General features: G+C 61.0%; 2 protein-coding genes and 1 long non-coding RNA gene across 5 annotated transcripts in view; 2 read left to right on the top strand and 1 right to left on the bottom strand.

The window, feature by feature from the left end:
- Positions 1-66: 66 nt before the first annotated feature.
- LOC131816330 (uncharacterized) overlaps positions 67-23,561 on the bottom strand; it is a 50,042-nt gene continuing 26,547 nt past the window's right edge. The window contains exons 3-4 of one of the 2 annotated variants that reach the window (XM_059148991.1): positions 10,494-10,638; positions 7,793-8,794 (exon numbers count right to left, since the gene is read on the bottom strand). In XM_059148991.1, coding sequence (XP_059004974.1) covers positions 8,629-8,794; positions 10,494-10,638 — 311 coding nt within the window. In that variant the 3' untranslated portion in view covers positions 7,793-8,628. Of the gene's footprint in view, positions 353-7,792; positions 8,795-10,493; positions 10,639-23,561 lie in introns of those variants that run through there. The other variant, XM_059149032.1, reaches the window with a different exon arrangement.
- On the top strand, positions 345-2,037 carry LOC131816401 (uncharacterized). The gene is made up of 2 exons (XR_009348053.1): positions 345-478; positions 1,137-2,037. It is a non-coding gene; the product is annotated as an uncharacterized LOC131816401 (long non-coding RNA).
- On the top strand, positions 11,678-21,772 carry CLCF1 (cardiotrophin like cytokine factor 1). Of its 2 annotated transcripts, none has more exons than XM_059148967.1 (3): positions 11,678-12,039; positions 18,350-18,516; positions 20,327-21,772. In XM_059148967.1, exons 1-3 carry the CDS (start codon positions 12,024-12,026, stop codon positions 20,819-20,821), a joined length of 678 nt encoding a protein of 225 aa, XP_059004950.1. In that variant the 5' UTR covers positions 11,678-12,023; the 3' UTR covers positions 20,822-21,772. The 2 variants fall into 2 exon arrangements, with proteins under 2 accessions (XP_059004950.1, XP_059004942.1); XM_059148959.1 differs by lacking the exon at positions 11,678-12,039 and adding an exon at positions 12,596-12,719.

Genomic DNA, 23,561 nt, shown 5'->3' with positions numbered 1-23,561 from the left:
CTCCGTCACGTGAGAAAAACGCTCGCCGGCTCCGCCGTCACGTGACGGAGTCCACGGTGGGGGAGGGGGGCCCGGCGGCGCTGACGCGAGCGGGGGACGCCGGCCCCGGCCTTTTCGCGCCCTTGGGGAGCCGGCCGGGCTCTGCGGGACCTCGGAGCCTGCGCCGCCGAGCACGAGAAGCACGGATGGGGCCGCAGGGCACGAGGTACCCGGTGCGAGGCGGCGAGCACCGGGCTCGGAGCGCTGAGATGTGCGGGCGAGCCCTCCTGCGTAGCTTAGTACGGTCTTCCGGGCGCCTCCGTGGATCCGGGGTTGGAGCTGGACCATCCTCGCGGACACACAACCACCAGCTCTAGAGAGATGAAAGCTGTTTGCTGCAGGACCGCAGACTGGGAGAGTGACCGTTCATTCTGGCTTTGAGGATCCGTTATGCATCCTTGAAGACCAGACGATTCTCGGGGCTGAAAGGGGTAGAAGGGTGCACCTAGCTGGGGCAGAGGGAGGAGAGGGTCAGTGGCGCGTGGGCTCCGCCCCTTGTACGGGGAAGTGGTCCGTGAGCCTCGCAGAGGGATGGAGGCTGCCAAACGATGAGGGACACCGGCGGGAAGCACTGGAAACGTTTTACCAGAGTGGAATTGCGTTTATGTGGCCATTTTTAAGCCCCCAGGACTGTGCAGAAGAAGGGGGTTGGTCAGCCAGGGAAATTTTCCCCTCGCCCTGGGCCCTGGGCTGCGGGTCTGCAAAGTGGAAGTCCAAAGGGACTGTCTGAGCTCTAGTCCCCACAGCACCAAGGCTTCCCTAGCGCTTCGAAGGGCCTGGGCACCCCTGCATTCCTTAGGGCTGGTTTGGCTCCGCCTTACCCTCTGGTATTGTCTTTCCTGAGGAGTGGTATATGTTTCCCAGCCCTCTGCCCTCCAGCTCCTGGCCTGCAGTGCCGCACCCTGCCTCTTTGTTTCTCCCTCTCCTTGCCCTCAGCCTCCGTGCATCACCAGACTTCTCTAGAATGCTAGAAGAGGCTATTCCTGCCTTGAGGGGTGGGGGAAGTCAGTGTAAATAGTACTGCCTCTACCCAGGCATGTAAGTCGGGTACACTGGGAGTCATCCAGGACCCTCCCCTGTCACCCCACATATTACAGCCCTTCAGCAAGCCCTGACTGCTCCATCTTCCAAACACGTGGCATGACTGTCATCCTGGCTCCGGCCACCATCTTCTGTCACCTGGACAACTAGAGGAGCTGAGCGGTCTCCTGCCTCCTCATGTCTTCTGCAGTCCACTCTCCAGACAGCACCAAACCGACCTTCCTAAAACGTCCCCCTTCTTACACGCTGGCTCCTTCTTTTCCTAGGGCTCAGCTTCAGTGGCTGGTCCTCAGAGAGGCCATCCTGTGCACGGCCACCCACCACTTATCACAGTGCAACAGTGTTTGACATGTGTCTACATAGGGTGCTGTCAGGAAGCTTCCAGCACCTTCCCACAGTCCCATCCTTCCCTGGACAGTAGCTTCCTCCCCACCCCCAAACAACCTGTCAAAAAAATAAACCCACAAAAAAGAAAGAAAACCCATAAAAGAACCTAGCATTAGCTACTCTCTTAACGTCCCTCTCCTCTCTCCGTCTCTCCCCCTCTCTCCACCCCTGTGGCTCTCACAGCTTTGCCCCCGCCGCCCTTACCTGAGCAGCCCAGCTGAAGCAGGAGGCAGACGTCAAGTTTCTCTGGGAGGCAAGGAGTGGAAACCATCACACCCGGCCTCTGCCCCTGACACCTGAGGGGCTATAGGGTCTTAGGGCCTTGAGGTCTTTGAGGCAGGGCCCTGGGGAGGCAGGGGAAGACCTAAAGTCCTCAGGCTTTGCTTGGTTTTGGGGTTTTGGTTATTTAAGAGAGTGGGGGGGGCAGGGGAGAGGAAGAAAGAGTTTTAAGCAGGCTCCATTCTGAGCACGGAGCCCAACTCAGGGCTCCATCTCCGACCTGAGCTGAAACCAAGAGGCGGATGCTTAACTGCGTCACCCAGGCACCCCAAACTCTTCATGATTTTTTTTTTAATATTTTATTTATTTATTTGACAGAGAGAAATCACAAGTAGGCAGAGAGGCAGGCAGAGAGAGAGAGAGGAAAGCAGGCTCTCTGCTCAGCAGAGAGCCCCATGCGGGACTCGATCCCAGGACCCTGGGATCATGACCTGAGCCGAAGGCAGCGGCTTAACCCACTGAGCCACCCAGGCGCCCCCTCTTCATGATTTTTTTTTTTTTAAAGATTTTATTTATTTATTTGACAGAGAGAGATCACAAGTAGGCAGAGAGGCAGGCAGAGAGAGAGGAGGAAGCAGGCTCCCCGCTGAGCAGAGAGTCCGATGCGGGGCTCGATCCCAGGACCCTGAGATCATGACCCGAGCCGAAGGCAGCGGCTTAACCCACTGAGCCACCCAGGCGCCCCCTCTTCATGATTTTTAATGAGTCTTCAGACACACACACACACACACACACACACACACACACACACACGAACTCTTTAGCTTTTCATGTTTGTTTTTTTTTAAGTAATCGCTGTACCCGATGTAGGGCTTAAACTCACAACGTCAAGGGGCACCTGGGTGGCTCAGTGAGTTAAAACCTCTGCCTTTGGCTCAGGTCATGATCCCAGGATCCTGGGATGGAGCCCAAGCCAACATCATCGTCGGGCTTTCTGCTCAGCAGGGAGCCTGCTTCCTCCTCTCTCTCCCTGCCTGCCTCTCTGCCTACTTGTAATCTCTGTTTGTCAAATTAATAAATAAATCTTAAAAAAAATAATAATAATAACTTAAAAAAAAAAACCTCACAACGTCAAGATCAAGATTTGCATGCTCTACTGACTGAGCCAACCAGGCGCCCCTCTTTGGGATTTTTTATTAGTGTTTGGACACACACACACGCACAGACGCTGCCAGAGGTCTGTTCTCACCTGACCCTTCCGAAGGGCTCGGACACCAGAAAGGAGCTAGAACTGGGAATCAGGAGTCCCGGGTCTCTAGTCTGTGCTTGGCTGCTGACTTGCTATGTAACTATGCGGGTCCCTCTCTGCCTCTGCAGCGGTTTCCTCATCTGTACAACGTGCTTAGTGGTGTGAGATGCTCACTGAGGCTGCTTCCAACCTTGTGTTTTGTTCTGGAGGGGGCGTTCGACTTCCCTGGATCCGTCATCTGGCCGCAGCTCTGGAGAGGAGCTGGGGTTGGCCGTCCTGCGCCCCGCAGACTGCGGGACTGGAAGGAAGACCTGACCGGAGGCAGGCGGCCTCTCCAGGCTCGAGACTGGCACAAGCAGTGACGCCTTTCAGGTCCGGAGGGCCTCGTAAACCTCAAAAACGTTGTGTCTCGAGAAGGATCCGTATAGGAACAATTCGGGGTCTGTGCCAGAAGTCGAGACCTGTATAGCTTCAGCCCTATGCACCGTCTCAAGCAAGACAAGGCCCTTCTTTGGGCCTCAGGTTCTTCCTTGATACATTGAGGGGGTTCGCCTGAGATGCTCTCAGGGTTTTTTCAACCCCAAATTCTTAGCCTCACCCATATTCGAGGTGGCCTCCTGCAGGTGCGTAAGTATGTGGGAATATGTGCGTGGTGAGGCAGATACCGAATGGAGGGAAGTGGTCACCATCTCAAACTTTTAAAATACTTACCTGCTGGGAAACTTCCTTCAACCACCACTTCTTACCCAGCTGGTTGGGCTTAAAAATGCCAGAATTCAGGGGCGCCTGGCTGCCCCGGTCAGTGGAGTATGGGACTCCTGATCTCGAGATTGTGAGCTCCAGCCCCATGTGGGGCATAGAGATTACCCGCAAATAAAATCTTTAAAGAAAAATGGAGGAATTCCCAGAGGGCGGTAATTTATTCATTAAACCTGCATTAGATGCACTACTCTGCAGGAGAGCGCATACAGGACAAAAACCCGTCGCCGTGGTGGGGTGCTGAGTGGAGGGACCAGCCTGTGCCGAGCCTCGGCAGGAGGTCTTCTGGACTGTGCACACACAGGAGACGGTCTCTGTGTGGTCTCGCTGGGGGACCCTGCCAAGGGTATAGCGTCCAGCCAGTTGGCAAGGCTTGACCCCAGATTGTGCGCTGAGACGGATGAAGGGCATTCGGGGTACGGGCCTGCCTCTGTCTGGTTCCACCACTTTCGGGGTGACTGCAAACGGGACACGCAGCTTTTGCTTTGAGCCTCGCCTGGACATTGCGGGAGGGGTGCCAGCAGGCCTTCCCTCAGGGGGTGGCTGGGAGGGTTCGTTCCCCCGGTGTTCCTAAAGATCAAGTACACCTCCCCATACTTCAGGGTCAGGACCAGAAACGAAACAAACCCGCGTGGACAAAGCCCAGGGAATCCCACTAGGCATCTGGGAGGAAGGTCTCCCCGGAGGAACACTGCAGAGGAAGGCCCGGAGGCCGCCAGCGGCTGGAAGATGCTAGCAGGACACTAGTGGGGGCAGAAGTCAGCCCCGAGCCGAGCCGAGAGAAAGCAGGTCTCTCTCTTCAGGCTGCAGGGTGGAGGCGGCAGGAGGGAGAGGGATGGATGGTTTTAAGCCCACAGCAGGGGTGCGAAAGGGGAAGCTCCAGCTTGTTCACCAAAACCTGGCATGCTGGGGTTCCAGGGCCCCCTCGGAGCGCAAGTGAGGTAAGTTTAGGACAAATCAAAGGCAGCGTGCTTGCCCCAGCAGGGGAGGACACCGATGGAACTCATTACTCCAAGATGCGGTCTCGGCTGGAAATAGAAATAGCTTCACAAAAGGTTCAGATAAATCCACGGCTGACAGTTCCATTCATGGGCTGGAAGGGGAAGGAGGCTGTCTGGGGCCTGCTGGCCTGTGGGGAAGGCCGACCGGAGGCCACCGCTCGGGGCCCCTGTCAGAGGCCGGCGTCAGGCGTCCGGGCCCAGGAGGCGGTGCCCGCGGTCCAGGCCGAAGCCAGGCCTGAGCCCCGGGGCCCTTTCCTCCGCCCTGCAGTAGTCACCCGCCACTGTCTGGGGAGACACGGGGAGGCCACCAGCTCTGTGGAAAGCGTCCTGGCCGGGCTGTCCCTTAAGGGACCAGCAGAGGGAGACAGACACCGCGCACATTCCCAGCTTCCAGCCCAGACACCCGGTCACCGGGCCCGGGTGACAGCTCGGTGCCCAACACTGTGCTACACACCCAGGGAGAAAGGGGGCCCAGAAGCCGACGTCCCTGGCTGGGATGGGGTCGCTGCAGTGGATGGGGGCGGCGGGCAGAGCGACTTGGGGCCGCTGAGGTAGGGCAGGGATGAAGGGCAGGGCGGCTCCGGAACCATCCGCAGCCCCGAGCCCCTGGTAGGCAGGATGCGGGCCTTTATCGGTCCACACCGTTCCTCAGGGTACATAGAGGAGGTGCTTCTGAAAACTGGGGCGCGTGGTGCCCCCCTGACCTGAGTGCCAGCATCTCCCCAACCCCAGGCGCAGGTCCCAGGCCAGGTGTGGCCTTCCCCTCCTCGGCCCCTTGCCAAGCTCTCCTGGCCCTCTCTTTCCTCCCCACAAATGCCCCCGATGCACCTGCTGGAATTCTTGAGCCCTGTGTCACTTAACGCACTTTGCAGCAGCCAGCAGCGGAAACTCGGGGGGCTCTGGAGAGCAGCACGATGGGCCCTCTGAGAGGTGCCTGTGGGGGCCAGGGAAGGGGGAGCTTCTCATAGCCCCAAACCACTGCTGTCATGCAGAAGGACCCACGGCTGGGAAGCCCGGACGCACCCCGCACAGCTAGGACCCGGTGACCACTCTCTCGTCCCCTCAGAGCTTCCTGTGCCCAGAGTGTCTGCCCTGCCCCCTCCAGCCCTCAGTTCACAGAACCCGGATGGGGAGGCTGTCTGGGATGCAAAGGCAAAAAGCTCAGGAATCTGAGAGGAGAGTTGAACCAGGAGCAGCCCAACTCTAGAACTCTCCATCCAGCCTATGTCCGTGCCCTGTGGGGACGGGTCAGCGTGGGGGTTGTGGGGCCTGGATTCGGGAGCAAAGCAAAACCTAAAGAACAGGAAGGATGCAGACTCGGAAGGGGAAGGTAGCGTCACCGGCAGAGCCAGGAGGATAGGGCGTGAGGAGGGGCAGAGACTAATACGCCACGCGGTCTAGCCCTGAATGCCAGCGAATTGACTTGTATTAACTCAATTGTCCTCATTCTGAGGGAGGTATCGTTCTCATCTTTCCTGTTCCATACAGGAGACAAGTGAGGTGTAGAAGGGCCAAGCGACTCGCCCAAGGTCACACAGCTAGTAAAGGCGGAGGGCACCCTCGCTCAGTGTCGCTGTCCCCACAGTGCTGGGATGGCAGCCACGTGGGGTGGGACTGTGTGGGGTCCCAGGGAGGTGCTGCCGTCCTCTGAGCCCCCGGGGCCCCCTGAGGAACCCAGACACTCTGGAGAAAGCCTGAGAAGTCTGAAGGAGGGAGGCGGTGGGGAGGGAGGGGACAGCGCGGGAGGAGCCGGCAGTGACTCAGCAGGGCCGGATAAGGATCTTCCAGCCCAGGGAGAGGTAACCCCACTCCTCTGCCAGGGGAGACAGAGTCACGGAGCCTGAGGCATGGGTTGGCCAGGGCAATGGAACATCCTGGGAGAATTGCGGGGAAACTCCTGGCAGGCAAGGGAGGAGTTGAGCATCTGGGGGTACCCCTTTGCCCCTGCCTTCCTCATGCTCTCATCACCCAGACGTCCTTGCCGATGGGGAGATGGAGCCTAGGCAGGTCAGGGGAGAGGCAGGCAGCAGGACCAGGTTCCTCTCAGCCCCACGGGAAAGCAGGGGGCAGGTGGGCGCGGTGTTCCCCGGGAAAGCTGAACCAGTCCAGGTGTGGGTGGGGGGTGCAGGGCAGGGTAGGGCCGGGGCTGAGGTAGGAGGAGGTCCTCGGCGCCCAGGGTTTCCGCTGACATCACTACCAGCTCAGGGCGAGGCAGGGCCCTCTGGGCTCCTGCCCACTAGAGGGAAAGGGAAAGTGGACAGCCCTGCCGTCTCCCTTCCCCCTCCTGCCCTTGGCGGCCCCCAAGGCCTGCTCTCCGTGGAGCGTGCACAGGGGGATGGAGAAGCGGCCGCCTCAGGGATGCGATCCCAGGGAGCCCCCTCTGGCCTCTGGCAGCCCAGGCAGGGCCTCTGAGCCTACCTAGCCCTCACCCTGCAGGAGGACCGGTTTGGGGGCTTGGAAGCCTGGGGGAATCCTCCGCCCGGCTGTGGGCGGTGGGTATCTATCGCCCCGTCCAGCCCTCAGTCCACAGTTCAGACCCACTTGGCTGCTCATGGAGTCTGTAATTCTAGATGAGAGGAATGGAGAGCTTCCGGGGGGCTGACTCCCACCAAACCTGGAAGGCCCCAGGCAGGTGCCTGGCCCAGCAGCACACTGTCTGTTTGCATCAGCAGTGGCTGGTGTGTAGGGCGTGAGAGCCCAGGTCTCCGGGTCTCTTTCTGTCCCAAGGATCCTCTCAGTGGCAAGTCCTGCGGTCCCCCCGACCCCAGGCACTCAGAACCCAGCCTCTTCCCCTGTGCGGGGAGGGTAGGGAGGGAATGTTAGCATCTGAGCGGTGTCGTTAAAAGGGCAGACAGTGCTGGGTTCCAGAGGACTCTTGTGTGACCTTAGGCAAGTGGCTTCAGTGTTCTCACATATAAAATGGGTAAATTCCAGTTCCCATCCTAGAGGCTTACTGTAAGAATGACATGATATCATCCCCCCAAAACCTGAGCCCAGGACCCAACAGGTGGTGAGAGTTCAGTATGTTTAACTATTTTCAGTATTTAAGTTTTAGATCTTTTTTCTTTTTTAGAGATTTTATTTATTTATTTGACAGAGATCTCAAGTAGGCAGAGAGGCAGGCAGAGAGAGAGGAGGAAGCAGGCTCCCCGCGGAGCAGAGAGCCCGATGCGGGGCTTGATCCCAGAACCCTGGGATCATGACCTGAGCCGAAGGCAGAGGCTTTAACCCACTGAGCCACCCAGGCACCCCAGTTTTAGAGCTTTAAAAGGAGTAAAAGTGTCACCAAGAGATGCCAGGCATCGCTGCCCCTGGCAGGCCCCTGCCCCTCCCGCCCGCACACAGGTCAGCCTCTACGCCTCATCCCCATGGCCCCACGGGAACTGCTTGGTGAACCCAGGCATGAATCAGTGAGTGTCCTTCCTTACCTCCGTGGGCTTCACCACCACCGCACTCCTGCTCCAGGACCGGACTGGAGGCCTCCCTCATTCACAAATCTATGACAACCTCTGGGCCAGAACCCCTTCGATGCCAGTCCTGCAGCTGTGTAGGACATGGTGTTTTGGGGGTATTTGGACTGCTTTCCTGGGAATGCCGGTGATGGGCATAGCGAGGGAAGGAAAAGGGAAGGGACAGGGTCTAGCCTGTCCCTGAGCCAACACTGACTCACCCCCACCCCCTGTGAGGGCAAGCGAGGGCATCACCCACCGCCAGCCCCGCCCACCGCCCAGCCACATCCCTTGGGGCCTGGCCTGTCACCCCCTGCGGACGATAAGGCCTGCAGTCTGAAAGGCCACACAGGGCAGCAAAGCAGTGTCCTTCTCATGATCTCCCACCATCCCGTGGGGGAGGAGGGCATAGAGGGTCATAAGCCATTCCACAGAGAGGTGATGGGCTTATCCCAAGGCCAGGCGGGGGCCAACTGGGAGTCCCTCAGCCTAACTCCCAACCTGGCCCTCTGCCAAGTGCAGGGAACAGCCCGGGCCAGTGTGGGGGGCCTCGTCCTGCGATCGCCACTGCCCCTCCTGCCATCCAGCTCCATTTCCACCCTGAAGCTGCGCCTTCTGCCGGGACTCTCCTGCCCCCTCCATCTTCTGATCTGAAATGAGGGCCCCTTGTCACAAGACCATGAAATTCCCCCTAGAGGGAATTTCTCTAGAAAGGGGAAGCGGGTGGGTTTTCCTTGTCCCCTCTGTCCTCCTGCCGCTAGCCCCCAGCAGGGATTCGGGAAGTGCCTGCACCTTGTACCAAGACAGATGGCTCTGGGGCTCAGGGGCGGGAGTCTCCCATAACCTCTGCCTGCCCTCAGCAGTAGTCCCAGAATGCCAGCCACAGGGGAGCGGGAGCCTGCCTGAGACCCCGGGCTGGAAACCAGAGGGCAGCCACCTGTGCCCCTACCCCCCAGAAACATGGGAAGGGCTATTCCTGCTCTGCCTCTCCCCCGCCCCCGCCCCCAGCCGAGTTCCAACAGCCCACCTATTTGGGATTTGGCAACAGAAAGACACGGTCTTTATTCCAGCCCCCAGCCCAACCCACTGGCAGCTCCTGGCCTGCAGCCTTTGCCCAGACATGGCAGAGGGGCACTGGCTGCTCGGAGATGGAGCTGATTTTCTCTTTGGCAGTGGGGAAGATGGGGGGGGGGCTTGGCCACCCCCTGGGTGAGGGGAGAGGGCAGGGATGCGAGTCTAGACAAGAGGCAGAGGGAGAAGGAGACTTCTCCAACATGGGGGTGGGGTCACTGTATCAAGCTGGGGGGGGGGGCAGGGCTGCATCTGTGTGTAAAGCCTGTTGTCCCTGCACTCACTTGGCCTGGGTCCCCATTTAGGAGCCCCTGGACCTCAGTTCCTGCAAACCAATAGTTTCTGGACTCGTGAGGTGAACATTTGCCGGGGGAGGGGCCGCGCAGCATGGTGAGCTCCTCTCCCCTTCCCCGGCACAGTCTGTCCCTCTTCCTCCTTGGGCTCCTGCCTGCTCCCCTCCTTCCCACTCCCACCCATTTCTTTGCCTCCTCGCCTCTCCTCTTCCCTACCCTTCCCTTCTCTTTCCCCTCCTCTTCTCTCAGCCCCCACCTCCCTTCTTCAGCTCCCCTTTCCCTCCCGGCCCCCTCGGCCCCCTCCTCCTCTCCCGCGTGGGGGCTGCTTTCTCCCTGACTCAGCAAGGTGCTTTACAAGGTGCTGAGGGGGCTCAGCCAAATCCAAACCACATTGTCTGTGCACACACTCTCCACAAGGAGCAGGCTGCAAACCGGCGCAGAAGGATGGACTGCACCCCCCACCCGGGGCCTTCCGGGCTCCCTCCCTCTGAAAGAGAAGGCTGCTCCAGGACCTTACAGGCTGGCCTCAGTGCCAGTCACCCACTGGGCATCTGCCTTCTTGACCTTGGCATGGGCATCAAAAGATCGCAGGGCTCGCACGCCAAGAATGTCATTGAAACCCCAGAGTTCTGGCTGGGGTGGAGGGATGATGGGGAAGAGGCCCCCCCTCCAGCACTTTTCAGAAGGAACCCCCCCCAGCAGGTTTCCTCAGAGCTGCTACTGATGCCCCAGAAAGCCCCCTGCCCCCAACCCCAGGCCAGCTCCCCTTTCCCAGCAATTTTTCTCCTTGTTTAGAAAGAAAGAAAGAAAGAAAGAAAGAAAAAAAAGAACCAACAACAAAGTCTGTCCCACTCCAGTGAGGTAATTGAAAACAAACTTCTTCCCCACCCCCCCCACCCCCCCACCTCAGTCCCGCACAAGTGCAGAAAAGGGAAGAGCTGCCCTGGGAACCCAGCACTGGTCCTAACCACCGGCGGGCTCTGACCTGCAGCCTGGGGGGGCTGTGGCAGGGTTGGCGGGGCGCCCTCCTTTCTCTGGGGGCGCTGGGACAGGAGCATGGAGTGAAGGATCTGATGCTGTTCCAGAGAGAGGAATCACCTTCCAGGGCTGGCCCACCACGGCCTCACCCACTTTGAAAAAAAACAAGCAACAGAAGCAACTTATTACCAAATGATTTAATTGGTGGTCTGGATTAGAGCACTCAGGCCTTGGAGACCAAAGGACTGTCCCCCAAGAAGTCACCAGAGGAGATGTCTGCAAGTCGCAGACGTGAGCTGTTTCCTCTGCACTCCCCCTGGTGGCTCTCTGGAGGGGGAGAAAGAGGGCAGGAAGGAGACCCTTCAGGGAGGGTCTGGGCTTATGGGTCCCCCAGGTATCCCGCCTAGCAAGTCCCCAACCAGGCCTGAGGCAAGGAAGAAGGGGGGGCACTCTGCAGCCAAACCACCCCTACCCCGCCACTGAAAAACCCCAACAACCCCAAAGCCCAAAGGCGCGAGAAGACCAAAAGTCTTTAGGGGGAAGCATTTCACAAATGGGGACTCTTGGTCAGTCCATCGCCTTGAATGGGAGCATTCCCGCTGAGTCACCCGTGCAGCCTCTGGTGTTGAAACTGGTCTGGTGCCTCGTGCTGATTAATGAACTACAATTCCCCCACCCATGTGCTCTCTCCCGGCCACGGGGAAGAATGAAGAACCCTGTGAACCTGAGGGGAAAACCCTCAGCCAAGTGCCCTCTACTTTCCTTAGAGCTGGGCAGTGGGCCCGCGGTGCCCTCCGCCTCCCCCACCCCAGGGGACCTCGGGAGCCGGTCAGTCACCTGCCCCAGCCCCAGCGCCTCCCTCAGCCCCGGCTTTTGGAAATGGGACAGGCGGCGGGACAATAGGCAAGGGGGGCGGTCAGCCCAGACAAAGGGCAGCAGGAAAAACACCATCACTTGCTACGAAGCCAGCTCGCTGGCATTTGGGAGAATGTGTCATTCCATTTACTCAGGGGGAGGGGGAGGGGAGGGAAGGTTAGCGATGAGGAGTCGGAGGTAGCGTGAGCGCAGGGACCCCGCACCCCAGGTCGACGCCGTCGGAGAAGAAAAGGAGCGGGCGACTCACTCCCCCAGCCCGGGGAGTCTGCAGACGGACTGATGCCCTCCCCGCCCCCTCCCCCAGGAGGCCCAGGGTGGTACCGCCGCAGCCTCGCCTCACCTCACCCCTCCTCGGTGTTGTGGGAGGGAGAGGAGCCCCAGAAGCCCTCCCTTCCCTCCTCCCCCCTCCTCCCCCCACCCCGGGGAGGGCCGCTACAATTTGTGGTTACAGCTTTACACGTCAGAAAAAAAAAAAAAAAAAAAGTTTGCAGAATGTCCCACACCGAAAAAAAAAAAAAAAAATCCGAAACCGAGCGAAAAAAACCTGCGAGTGGGCCTGGCGGATGGGATTATTAAAGCTTCGCCGGAGCCGCGGCTCGCCCTCCCACTCCGCCAGCCTCCGGGAGAGGAGCCGCGCCCGGCCGGCCCGGCCCCCAGCCCCATGGACCTCCGAGCAGGTAGGAGCCCGGCGTCCGAGGCCCCGGCCCCCGCCCCCGCCCGGGAGCCGCGAGATCCGGTTCCCGTGCCTCCTCCGGGAGCCCCGAGCCGGGGCCGGGCTGGGGAGCCGGGAGCCACCCCCGCCAGCAGGGCTCGGGCCGGGGGAGGCACGGCCGGGCGCCCTCGAGAGGGGCCGGGCGGGGACGCGGCATTCCTCAAGTCCGCTCGGCGGGGCCAGGAGGTGGCCGGGAGCGCGGCGGGGAGCCCGGGCGACCCGCCGGCCAGGGGAAGCCGGCAACCTGGAGCCCCTGCGGGACGGGGTCCCGGGGATCCCGGCGGAAAGAGCCCCGCGCGAAAGTCGGGGAGAGCGAGTCCGAGGCGGGGAGCTGGCTTGCGGGAGGGGGACGCGGCGCGCGCGGAGGAGGGGGCCGGGGAGGAAGAGGGGAGAAGGGCGGGGAGCCCGAGGCCGGGCCGGCGGGAGGCGAGGGGGAGGCCGACACCTCGGGCCCGCCGCGCTCCCTCCCCGGCCCGCCGGGAGGGGAGGGCGGGAAGGAGGGCGGGCGAGAGGAGGGGAGGGCGGAGGGCAGAGCCGAGCCTGGCTGGGCCGGGCCGGGCCGGGCTGCGGGACCCGCGGCTTCCTCGCTGCGCGCCGCGCGGCCGGAGCCCACCATGCTGCCCGCGGCCGGGGAGCCGGCGGCAGGTAGGGGCCGGGCGGCGGGGCGGGCGGCAGCGGCAGCGAGTCCCCGGTCCCGCCCGCCGTGGCCTGGGAGTGATTAGTGCGGGGGACGGGCGCAGCTCGGCCGGACCCGGCGGGAGAAAGTCCGTCACCGGCCGGGCAGCGGCGGCAGCGGCCGCTCGGCCCCGGCGGCCCGCGGCGGGGCGGGCGGGCCGAGCGGGGAGTTGACGCGCGGGAAAGGGCAGCGGCCCGCCGGAGCCCCGAGCCCCGCTTCCCCGGACCCCGCCCCCGCCCCCGCCGCCGGGAAGGGAGCGACCGGGCGGGAGCGGGCCGGGGGCGGGGCCGGGGGCGCCGAGGCCACACAGGGGGAAGGCGCCGCCGCCGCCGCGGGGAGGGGGCCGGGAGCGAGAGGTCACCGCCGAGGGGGAGGGCCAGCGAGCGGCCGCCGCCGCCAAGTTCTCCGGCCGAGCCCCTGGAGGGAGACCCCAGGTCCCTCGGGCCTCGCCAGAGTCCCCTCATCTCTCCCCTCCCCACCTTCCTTCCCAGCGACTCCACACTGCGCTCCAGAAGCCCCCACCCTCCCCCGACACCCCCCCCCAACTCCCACGGGACCCCGTCCCAGTTTCCCCCAGCGCCCGGCCAGGCCCTCCCGGCTGAGGTAGGAGGGAGCTGCCAGGAGGGGTGGGGAGGCTGGAGGTCCCCAGCCTTGGAGACAGACGCTGTGGGTGAGGGCGCTGGACGCACACCTCTGTCGGGCACTCTCTCTGGCCCTGACCTTGAGCCTGAGGGACTGACACCTCCGGCCTTTTACAACCCCCACAGACCCCGTTTCCGGCTCTGAGCACCCGCTACCCCTCCCTCGGGACACCGGGACACGTTCCTGCGACAGACCAGATAGCACCCCCCTCAGGCGCACACGCGGTTTTCATCTGCTGCCCTCACTGACCTGGAGCCACACTCTCAGGTGGGGGGCGGGGAGAGACCTGGCACCGGGCGCCAGCCGCAAGAGTCGCCTAGCAGCCCTCGCATCCCCAGCCTCTCGTCCAGACCCGTGTAATGGCTCCCTGTCCCCTCCACAGAGCCCCACACTCCTGCCCCGTTCACACTTGTGCACCCTGCTGGGCCACACCGGCCATGGCTAGTGACACTTCACATTCCTCTCCACAATCCAATGCCACCTGCCTATTCACACGGTGGCTCCCGCCTGCTCCCTCCCTGCCCCTCCCACCCCTCTGAGTAACAACAGCCTTTCAAACTCCCCCACACTCCTGAGACCGTTTCCTTCTCTTGGTCCCCCTGTCTGGCTCTCAGCGGACTGCCGGGCTGTACCCACCCGCTGGCCCCCACCTGGGCCCCGCCGCCCCCGCATGATTCTGCCCTCCCTGGGGACAGCCGGGGACCTCTTGCAGCACCGTCCAGAACCCTCTCACTCCGACAGCTCTACTCCCGTATCCACACTGCCTTCCCAAGGCAGGGCGGCTGGCCCACCTGTCTGCTTCTTGCCCTGGGCCTCAGTTTCTTCTTCTGTCATTGAGGCTGGAGGAGAAGGGCAGGGAGGGTGCTGCTGAAGGGGACAGCAGACATGGGGCCCCACGTGGCTCTGTTCAGAGCAACTTAAGTGTGCACAGCGCAGCCCTCCCGAGAGCCCAGTCACCTGGTGGGTTGGTGGCAAATCTCGGGGATCCTGACTTCTGGGCCTATGTGGACTCGCCCCCTAAGCACTTCTCAGTGACCTGGGGCGGAGGGAACCAAGGAGAAGATGGAAGGGAGAAGAGCCAGGGGAAGGCAGCACCCCCCCCCCGAGGACAAGGCAAGATGGGGTGCTTCTGGGGGCCTCTCCCTGAGGAGGCTGGTCAAGAGGAGCCCCCGAGGGCCATGTCCTAGAGTTCAGTGCCCGGATCTCACACTGTACTGGACATGACACCCTTTAAACCACTCCTTCCCCTAATTCCCCTCAATAGATCCCTCCAAGGTCACTGCGGAAGCTGGTCCAGGGCTGGCCTGAGGGCAGAGCCTTTCCGGCTCCCACATTTTTCAGCACCTCTGGAGCTCTGCGATGCCTCCCCAGCTCCTACATTTTCGGCTCGTAGCTCTTAAGCAGCCATCCTAGGTGCAGAGTCTCCTGGCTGATTTGTCCTACCCACCCTGGCCGCCTGGGGCCCATCTGCCCCACTGAGCCCCCCATCATCACTGAATGAGGTCAGCCTGGAGGACACAGGCCAGGGATCAAGGGGCAGCTGGCTAGAGACCCGCGTACCGGGCTCTGCCTGCCTGTGCAGCCGTGTCAGGGTGGCCGTGCGCTTGCGTGGGCTGAGTATGTGTGTGTGTGTTCATGAGGGGGGCCTAGGTTCCCAGGGCCCAGGGATCTGGATGGAATTAGGGGCCGCCCGGGAGGGGGCCAGGATGGGGGGTGGGGGGCTCCAGCAGGAAACGTGAGCTGCACTCATTAGCCCCTCACGTGCTCTGCCGGATTTATAAACACAAGGGAAGACGGGATGTAAACAATCAGTGGGCAGCAGCCAGAGGCAGAGCTGGGACGGGGGCTGAGCTAGGGGCCAGGACCGGGGGAGGGGGCCCAGGACCCAGCCCCCAGTGGCCGGGTCCACCTGCACAACAGGACCCTGGCGAGAAGGACGGAGGAGGGCTCCGGGATGCCCACCCACTTCTCCCTCCCGGCGATGCAGGCTAGCTGCCCCAGGTCCCGCTGCTCACAACTAAACCACAGGTGTTCTGTGCCCCAGAGGGCTCTCCGTTTGCTGCCTGAGATACAGGGACGTCTTGCCCAGAGCAGAAGCCGTTGTACTAGACAGGAGAGCCCTGTCCCCTTCACCTCTCCGAGCCTCTCCTCCCTCTAGGCACCTGAGACTCCTTCCTTCTTTCTGGCTCTCTCCATGGGTCGGTCAGTCGGATCCTGCGGCTCCTTCCCCTGCCCCCACCCCCCAGCCTGCAGTGACACAGTTACCTCAGAACTGAAATATTCCTGGAAACACCGGCCTCGTCTGGTTAATTTCATGAGCCGTTTTTCTGCCCAGATGACTTAGCTCTTGTTTATCCAAAGGCTTCTCCCCCGGCTGTCCCTGTGCAGGGAGCCAGTTCTCCCCAGGGATGTCCCACAGGGCCCAGAAGGGGAGGGGAAAACAAGGCCCAGAGTTGGGGTCCTGACCCTGTGACCCTTTCCCCACCCCAGCCCCTCATGGCATAAGAACTCTGGCCAGAAGGGCTGCCCCAAGCAGTGTGGGGGACAGAGGTGAGCCCAGCTCCCAATCCGGGTTTCAGCTGGGACCCTCAGCATCGCCGCTAACTCAAGGCTGGAAGGGCCACTGCCCACCTCGGCAGGTATCCAACTTCCGAAACGAAACCCATATTATACCCCTAGAATCTTGGAGGTCACTTGGCTAGATAATCCAGGCTGAGGGTAGCCCCAGGCTTTGTGCAGAGGAGGAAGGCCTGGAATTCTCTTGGGATGTGAGGCATGATGAACGGAGCTAAGCTTGGAAAGGCAGAATGAGGGAAGGAGCACCAGGAGGGACGCCACGGGCTGCAGATGGGGACAAGGACAGGCGGCTAGTCACGTGCCTGATCCTGCTCTCTGTCTACACACACGCACGCATGCTCTCAAACCAAGAGGCCCTCGTTCCCAGGGGCAGGGTCTCAGAGCAGTGCTCTCCCCCACCCTGCCCACTCCCATGCCAGCCAATGAAGTCGCCAGCCAAGCGCCTGGAAAAGTGAAGACTGACGGGCAGGGCCACTGCAGAAGTCCCCACCCGACCCTTACACCCTTGTCAGAGACATTCTATACAGTCTGAGTCTTAAACCCTCTCTAAAACTCTGACCCAGCATTACGGCTCACTCCAGACTCCCCCTAACTCTAAGTTCAGTCAAACTGTCAAACGCATATCCAACTCATTTCTGACTGTCACAGCAACAACATATGTCATCGTGAAATTCTGCAGAAAATAGAAAGCAGAAGAAACTACTCATGATCTCACACCTACCCAAGCTTCAAACCCTCACCGGCCCTCTCTTCGTGACAGGCCATGTGTAACCCCAGCCGACGTCTGAATGAACACATTCACAGACCTTGGCCCCAGCGAATCCTGAGCCTGTCCAAACCTAACCACATCCCCCAGCCGGACTCAAACCTCAACCACACTCAATCAGCCAAATCCCAGTAAACTAACCTGAAACTTTAAAAGTAACCCAGTCCTTAAACCTAACCCAGCCCAATGCCAATTATAGTCTAACCCTAATCGCCCTTACCCAGTCCCCTCGTTCTCTTCACCGTGGACCTCAGCTAAAAGCTGGGAAAATCGTGCCTCCTGCTGCCTATGTCTGTCCTCACAGACCCGACCCCTGGGCTCAAGGGGTATCCTCTGTCCTCACAGACCTTGACCCCCTGGGCTCAAGACCCCTGGTATCTCAAGATGTCCAGACTCTTCAGCACGGTTGGCTGACAAACCAAACCCAACAAATACAGCCTATTCCCTCTCCTCCTCCCTTTCCAAACCCCCACCCCTCCCCCTCGTCTCCGCAGGCTGATCAAAGGACCCCCATCCAGGGGGCGCCTGGGTGGCTCAGCCCATTAAGCATCCAACTCTTGATTTTTTTTTTTTAATTTTATTTATTTATCAGAGAGAGAGAGGGGGAGAGAGCAAGCACAGGCAGACAGAATGGCAGGCAGAGGCAGAGGGAGAAGCAGGCTCCCTGCTGAGCAAGGAGCCCGATGTGGGACTCGATCCCAGGACGCTGGGATCATGACCTGAGCCGAAGGCAGCTGCTTAACCAACTGAGCCACCCAGGCGTCCCCCAACTCTTGATTTTGGCTCAGGTCATGATGTTGGGGTCCTGGGATGGAGCCCCCAGTCAGGCTCCATGCTTAGTGGGGGTGTCTGCTTCCCCTCTCCCTCTGCCCCTACCCCGCATGCGCTCACATCTCTCTCTCTCTCTCTCTCTCTCTCTCTCTCTGAAATAAATAAATAAATCTTCAAAAACAAACAACAGACTCATTCAGGTCAAACTCTTCCCCCTCCCACCTCCTAGATAAGAACGGGGCAGACCTGGGCTCTGGGTCAGTCCACACCCAGGAATCCACTAGAATGTACCCCCAGCTACAGGAGGCAGCCCTGTGTCCTTCGGCCTGCCGTTGGTGATCTAACCTCACCCCTTGCCTCCTATGGCTCGGCTTGGACTTGTCTCAGCCTCTCTCGGGCCCTTCCCAGGACTGTCTGCTCCGGGCTGGCAGTGGGCACATGTGCTGTTCCCCACCCCCTCAGCTCCAGCGGGACGGGTAGGCTGGGGGAGGCGGCTGAACCCAGGAACACTGGTTCACAGACCCTAGGCCTGGCCCCGTCCCTCCGTGTACACATACACATGTGTCGGCGTAGATACGGCGACCCTTAGCTGACACGCCAGTATGCTGGGAGATACACACACCGCGGCCAAGTCCTGTTCCTCGTTCACACACATGCCCCTGTGCACACACACCCTGGCCAGGAAGGCTCCCCTACTCCATGCCCCCTGCCTCCCATCCGGCGGCCCACCCTTCCCACCCCCCTCCAAGCCCAAGGTGGGGACACACACCTGAGGGCCTGCCAGCCGTATCTTCCGCTGGGCCCGGGCCTGCGCTCACGGCCTCATGCCCCTCCCATCCACAGGGGACTCGTGGGGGCTGCTAGCCTGCCTGTGCACTGTGCTCTGGCACCTCCCCGCAGTGCCAGCCCTCAACCGCACAGGGGACCCGGGGCCTGGTCCCTCCATCCAGAAAACCTATGACCTCACCCGCTACCTGGAGCACCAACTCCGCAGCTTGGCTGGGACCTACGTGAGTACCGGGGTGACGGCAGGGTGTGGGAGTCGGCAGGGTGTGGGAGTCGGTGGAAGAGACACAGAGTGGTGGAGGGGTCCCAGTGAGCAGCAACGACCAGGGGGCCCTCTGGTTCCCAACGGTCCCCATGTCTGGCCCATCTCCTGCCCTTCCCTCTTAGGTGCCCCTCTCTTCCCCATCCCTGGCCCCAGGACTAGGCATGTGGGCAGGCCTCGCACCCGCCTTGGCCCATTGCCCCACTGGCTGCCCGCCCAGCCGCCCGCCTCCCCCTGGGGGCCGGGGAAGTCTCTTCTGTTTACACCGTGTTGTGGTGTCTCTGGCACGGGCGGGGCTGGGTGGGGAGGGAGGGGCCCCACCTCCCATGCCTGTGTTCCAGCTCGCCTCTGCCCCAGACCTGGGGCCCTGCGGCTCTGGACCCACGGGCCTCCCTTCTGTCTGCCTCTCCCATCCTAGCTGGGCCTCCTAGGGGGGACTTGGGGGAAGGGGGCCGAGGGGAAGCCAGGCCAGTAGTGGCAGGAGGTTCGGGGTGTGGCTGGAAGTTGTGCCATAAGGATTTGGGGGCCGTCCAGAGGTGTTCCGAGAGCCCGGGAGAGAAGGGAAGAGGGTCAGCGCCGCGGAGGACCGGGGGGAACCAGCCCCTCTTCCCGTGTTCCTCTTCCACATCCCAGCCCCTACTCTGGAGCCAGGGAAGGAAAGGGGAGGAGGGTGGGGGGGGAGCTGGCTCCGGCCCCAGGATACACCGAGGCAATCAGTTTGTCTCTGTGCTTGTCAGCGTGTGAACCTCCCCCTGGGCCCTTGCCTCTCCCAGGCCTCGCCCCTCTCTGCTCCCTTTCTCCCTGGCTGCAGCGTCCCCCTCAGCCCTTTCCCTGGGCCCCAGGCCTCTCCCTTGAGGGTTGGCAAAGCTCTCCTCCTCCCCAGCCTGCCTCCTATACCCCTCCTGCGGCCGAACTCTTGAGACTGCCTCAGTTTCTTCCTTCTGCAGCCCTGCTCCTGGGAGCCCTGTCTTGGGGGACTCAGGGCTTCATGAGTACCGTCTATCCCTGGCCCTTCTGCTGGTGGGACCAGGCATGTGGGGAGGCAAATGGAGCTCTGATTCCCACCCGCTCCTCCCTCCCCCTGGCCAAAAACCTTTGCTTGACTCTGCTACCCCCTCTAGCTCCCGACCCTTTTTCTCTCCTGGCTTTCCCTGCCAAATTTCTCGAAGGAGTGGTCTACACCCTCTGCCTCCGCTTCCTCTCCACCCACTCACTCCTTAACCCCCTGCAATCTGGCCTCCAGGCCACTGAAGCGGCTCTCTCCAAGGTCGTCAGGCACCTCCTTCTGGCCGAACCCAACAGAATTTTCTAGGGCTCATTCTCCTTGATCTCTGTTTTGCAGCCACGCTGTCGAGCTCTGCTGCCTTCTGAACTCTTCTTGGCTCTACACTCTTCTGGTCCACCTTCCACCTCTGCGGCCTGGCCTCCTGTGTCCTCCTGGCTCCTCTTGCTCTCTGCCCTGCCCCGCGGGGGGCCGCTCCCAAGGCTTTGCACACACAGCCCATCAGCACACCCTCCCTGAGTAGCGCCTGCAAGGTTTTCTCTTTCTACACCTCTTCGTGGGAGAGTTCATCACCCCCACTGCCTCAGCTGTCACCTCCACGCAAATGATACCCCCGGAGAAGCTTGGGGAGGCCCTGGAGCAGAGAGGGGCCTGGTGTGCAGACGGGTGTCTGGGGACCCAGGACACAGCGGCTCTGGGGGCAGGTATCTCCTGATGGCCGCTGGCTGCTCGGCCCTCCTCCTTTCCCATCGCCCTCTCCTTTTCACAGCTGAACTACCTGGGCCCCCCTTTCAACGAGCCTGACTTCAACCCGCCTCGCCTGGGGGCAGAGACCCTGCCCAGGGCCACTGTCAACCTGGACGTGTGGCGGAGCCTCAACGACAAACTGCGGCTGACCCAGAACTATGAGGCCTACAGCCACCTGCTGTGCTACCTGCGAGGCCTCAACCGCCAGGCCGCCACGGCCGAGCTACGCCGCAGCCTGGCCCACTTCTGCACCAGCCTCCAGGGCCTGCTGGGCAGCATCGCGGGCGTCATGGCGGCCCTGGGCTACCCACTGCCCCAGCCTCTGCCGGGCACTGAGCCCACCTGGGCCCCTGGCCCTGCCCACAGCGACTTCCTCCAGAAGATGGACGACTTCTGGCTGCTAAAGGAGCTGCAGACCTGGCTGTGGCGTTCAGCCAAGGACTTCAACCGGCTCAAGAAGAAGATGCAGCCTCCTGCGGCGGCGGTCACCCTGCACCTGGAGGCCCACGGCTTCTGACCTCTCACCTTGCCCACCTCCCCTCTCGCCTCCTCTTTTAAGCCCTGCTCCCGCTCAGGGAGGGAGAAACCTGTGCACCAACCCTTGCTGAGCCAGGAGACAGAAGCCAGGAGGCTCTGGCCCTCTCCGGACTTGGAAGGGGGTGCGATGCAGTAAGGCCTGTCCCCTCCCGCTTCCCAAAGTCCTGCGGGTCTGGGGAAGAGGTCCAAGAGCTCCTGTCCCGTTGCCACAGGAAGGAGTGCTCACCCGAGCAGAGGGGTGCCAGCTGGTGCAAGGGCTCTCACAGCTTCCTGCGTCCTGCCCAGCAGGTGCCGGTGCCACACGGCCCCTCTCCAGTGGTACGTCCAGGAAGCGTGCCTGTAGGGCAGGGAGGGGGGCCACCAGGGCCCCTGTGTTTCTGGGGTGAAGCCCTCCGGCTGCCCCGCTCTTCTTTGATAGGTGTTGCTCCCCTATCCCCAAATAACTCGCTACACCCGATTCAGGAAACGCACACAGTGGCAAGTCCAAACAGGGAGAAACGGGATTTAAAGGTGGAAGAGGCAGGGTCTGCATTGGAGGTCAGACTGAAAGCGTAGGGCCAGGGACAGACCGGACCCAGGGGTCACCAAGACAGTCGGTGGCACAGGATGGCAGCCAAAAGGACCTTGCTTTGCATCTGGTCGTGGGCATCACGGTGCCTCCTCCCCACCCCCTTTCCGGGCTGGCTGTGGGTTGCCCAGGCTGGGGAAGGCAACCAGAGCCACCGTCGCAGGGTTCCCTGAAAGTTTACATTGCAGTAGCATTGCAGGGTGCGGGGGGCAGCTCCCCCCCGGGCCCTGCCCCCAGCCTCACCCACTCATGACTCTAAGTTTGTTGTATTAATATTTATTTATTTGGAGATGTTATTTATTAGATGATATTTATTGCAAAATTTCTATTCTTGTATTAACGAATAAAATGCTTGCCCCAGGACTTCGTCCCTCCTGGTCCTTCTACTCCCAGGCTCCCGCGCACCCACAGGCTCGGAGTCTGCCAGTCCAAGGCTTGGTTCGGAGAGGCGAAGAGCTTGGGGAAGAGGCTCTGCCCGGTCCATAGGGAGAGTGCGTGCACAGCACACTCTGCCCCTCTACCCACGGCGTGTCCTTCGGTCCTTCCAACATCCGGTGTCCCCCTTCCAGCCTTTGCTCAGCCCGCCTCACCTCTCAAGATTACTTTAAGGGTCTCAGAGGTCTGTCTGCCTGCAATGCTGTCCACCTGTCCCTCCGGTCAGCCTTGCGCAGTCAGCCCTCAGCTTCGCCAGTACCCCCACCTGTGACAACCCACTGGGACCCCCAGCAGTGACCCTCACCTCAATGCCCTTCCTCTCCTGGGGAGTGTGAGCGACTGCGGCCAAGTCACAAGTCTCGGCTTACACTCTACTCCTTTCTTCCCAGTGTTTAAGACAGCAGGTTGGGGGAAAGAGGAAAACTCAGTTTGGTCTGCAAGCAAATGAGGTAGGTACTGCTCAAGGGATGACCTCAGCTCCAAGCCCAGCCTCTTAACCTCCTAGAGTGACTTTGGACAAATTACCTAAAGCTCTCTATTCTCCACTTTCCTCGTCTGTAAAATGGGGATGACGAAACAGCCTCCTAAGACTGTTTGAAGGCTGAGAGAAAGATAAAGGTGAGATGCCCGGCTGCAGCGGCAGGGATTAGTAAACCCAGGTGACTTGGGACAGTCCGGCCTGCTGGGACACTCTGCAAAGAGACTCGGGGGAGGTATAGGGGCTGACTGCTCCCAGATGACACAGAAGTATTTTAACAGGAGATGGTGTCCTAAGCAAAGGAAGTAACATGATGGTGACATCAAGCCATCAACAAATACTTTCAAGCCTGCCCATCATTATGCTAACCGGAGTAGGAACTCCAAGGGCAATCAGAGAGCTAACTTGGCTCCTGCCCTTACGCCCTTACGGAGCCTGTGATCCATCCGGGGAGGGAAGGGCAGCTTACCTGAAACCACCACCAGGGGTGTGAGTGTAGACGCGGGAGCCACTGGACTTGTCTGTGGGCGAGGTGGCTTCTGCTGACGGTCCCACGATCACCTGGCCCACATGCGAGGGGACATGCCCCACAGAAGGGTCCAGGCTCTCCGGGCGGGGCTATCTTCCCTGGCTCTCTCTAGATACCCCACAGGCCTACTTCCTGCCTAACAAGATAGGAAGGAGAGGGCATCTGGGCTGTCTCCACGCTGGGGCAAATGGAGTGGCAGCCCGTAAGGCAAGGCACCAAGCAAGCGGCTCTCCAGAAGACCGGAAGAAGGGAGGCATATCCCACAGCCATGCACTGTGAGCATCTTGGGGGACAGACTCCGCTTTCTCTATTTCTTTACCCCAGTGCAGGCGCAAGTCCAAAGAAGGTGTTCAATTAAGTGTGCTGACCCAAACCACCCAGAAAAGGGGTCCTTTGCCCCAAATGCTAAAATCCAAGGCAGACTGTGCTTAGCTGCAGAAAGACCCAGACGAAATCCCAGGGGGTCCAAGGCAAGCGCCATGGCATCCCTCTGGTGGTCTGTAAGCCTCTCGGGGAAGCAAGGGTGTCTGCCATCACCGCTGTCACTCCCGGTTCCCACACACAGCAGGTGCTGCTGCATGGCTTCTCCAGGTAGGGTTTGGACAAGGGCAGAACAAGGGTCGGTTCGGCGTGTCCGTCTCCCTTTTAAGCACATAGCATCTCGAGGGCAGGTTCCACGATTTACTTGTCTTTGCATCCCTACAGCATTT

This window comes from Mustela lutreola, chromosome 1, assembly GCF_030435805.1.
Source record: "Mustela lutreola isolate mMusLut2 chromosome 1, mMusLut2.pri, whole genome shotgun sequence".
In the NCBI taxonomy this organism is placed as follows: Eukaryota; Metazoa; Chordata; class Mammalia; order Carnivora; family Mustelidae; genus Mustela; species Mustela lutreola.
This window is presented reverse-complemented; position numbering and strand designations above follow the sequence as displayed.

Bases quoted from the DNA above. Each gene is read 5' to 3' on its own strand.
- CLCF1 (XM_059148959.1), top strand. From the start codon at position 12,689: ATGCTGCCCGCGGCCGGGGAGCCGGCGGCAG. The intron at 12,720-18,349 runs GTAGGGGCCGGG...TCCCATCCACAG, and splicing joins GGCCGGGGAGCCGGCGGCAG to GGGACTCGTGGGGGCTGCTA. The intron at 18,517-20,326 runs GTGAGTACCGGG...TCCTTTTCACAG, and splicing joins GCAGCTTGGCTGGGACCTAC to CTGAACTACCTGGGCCCCCC.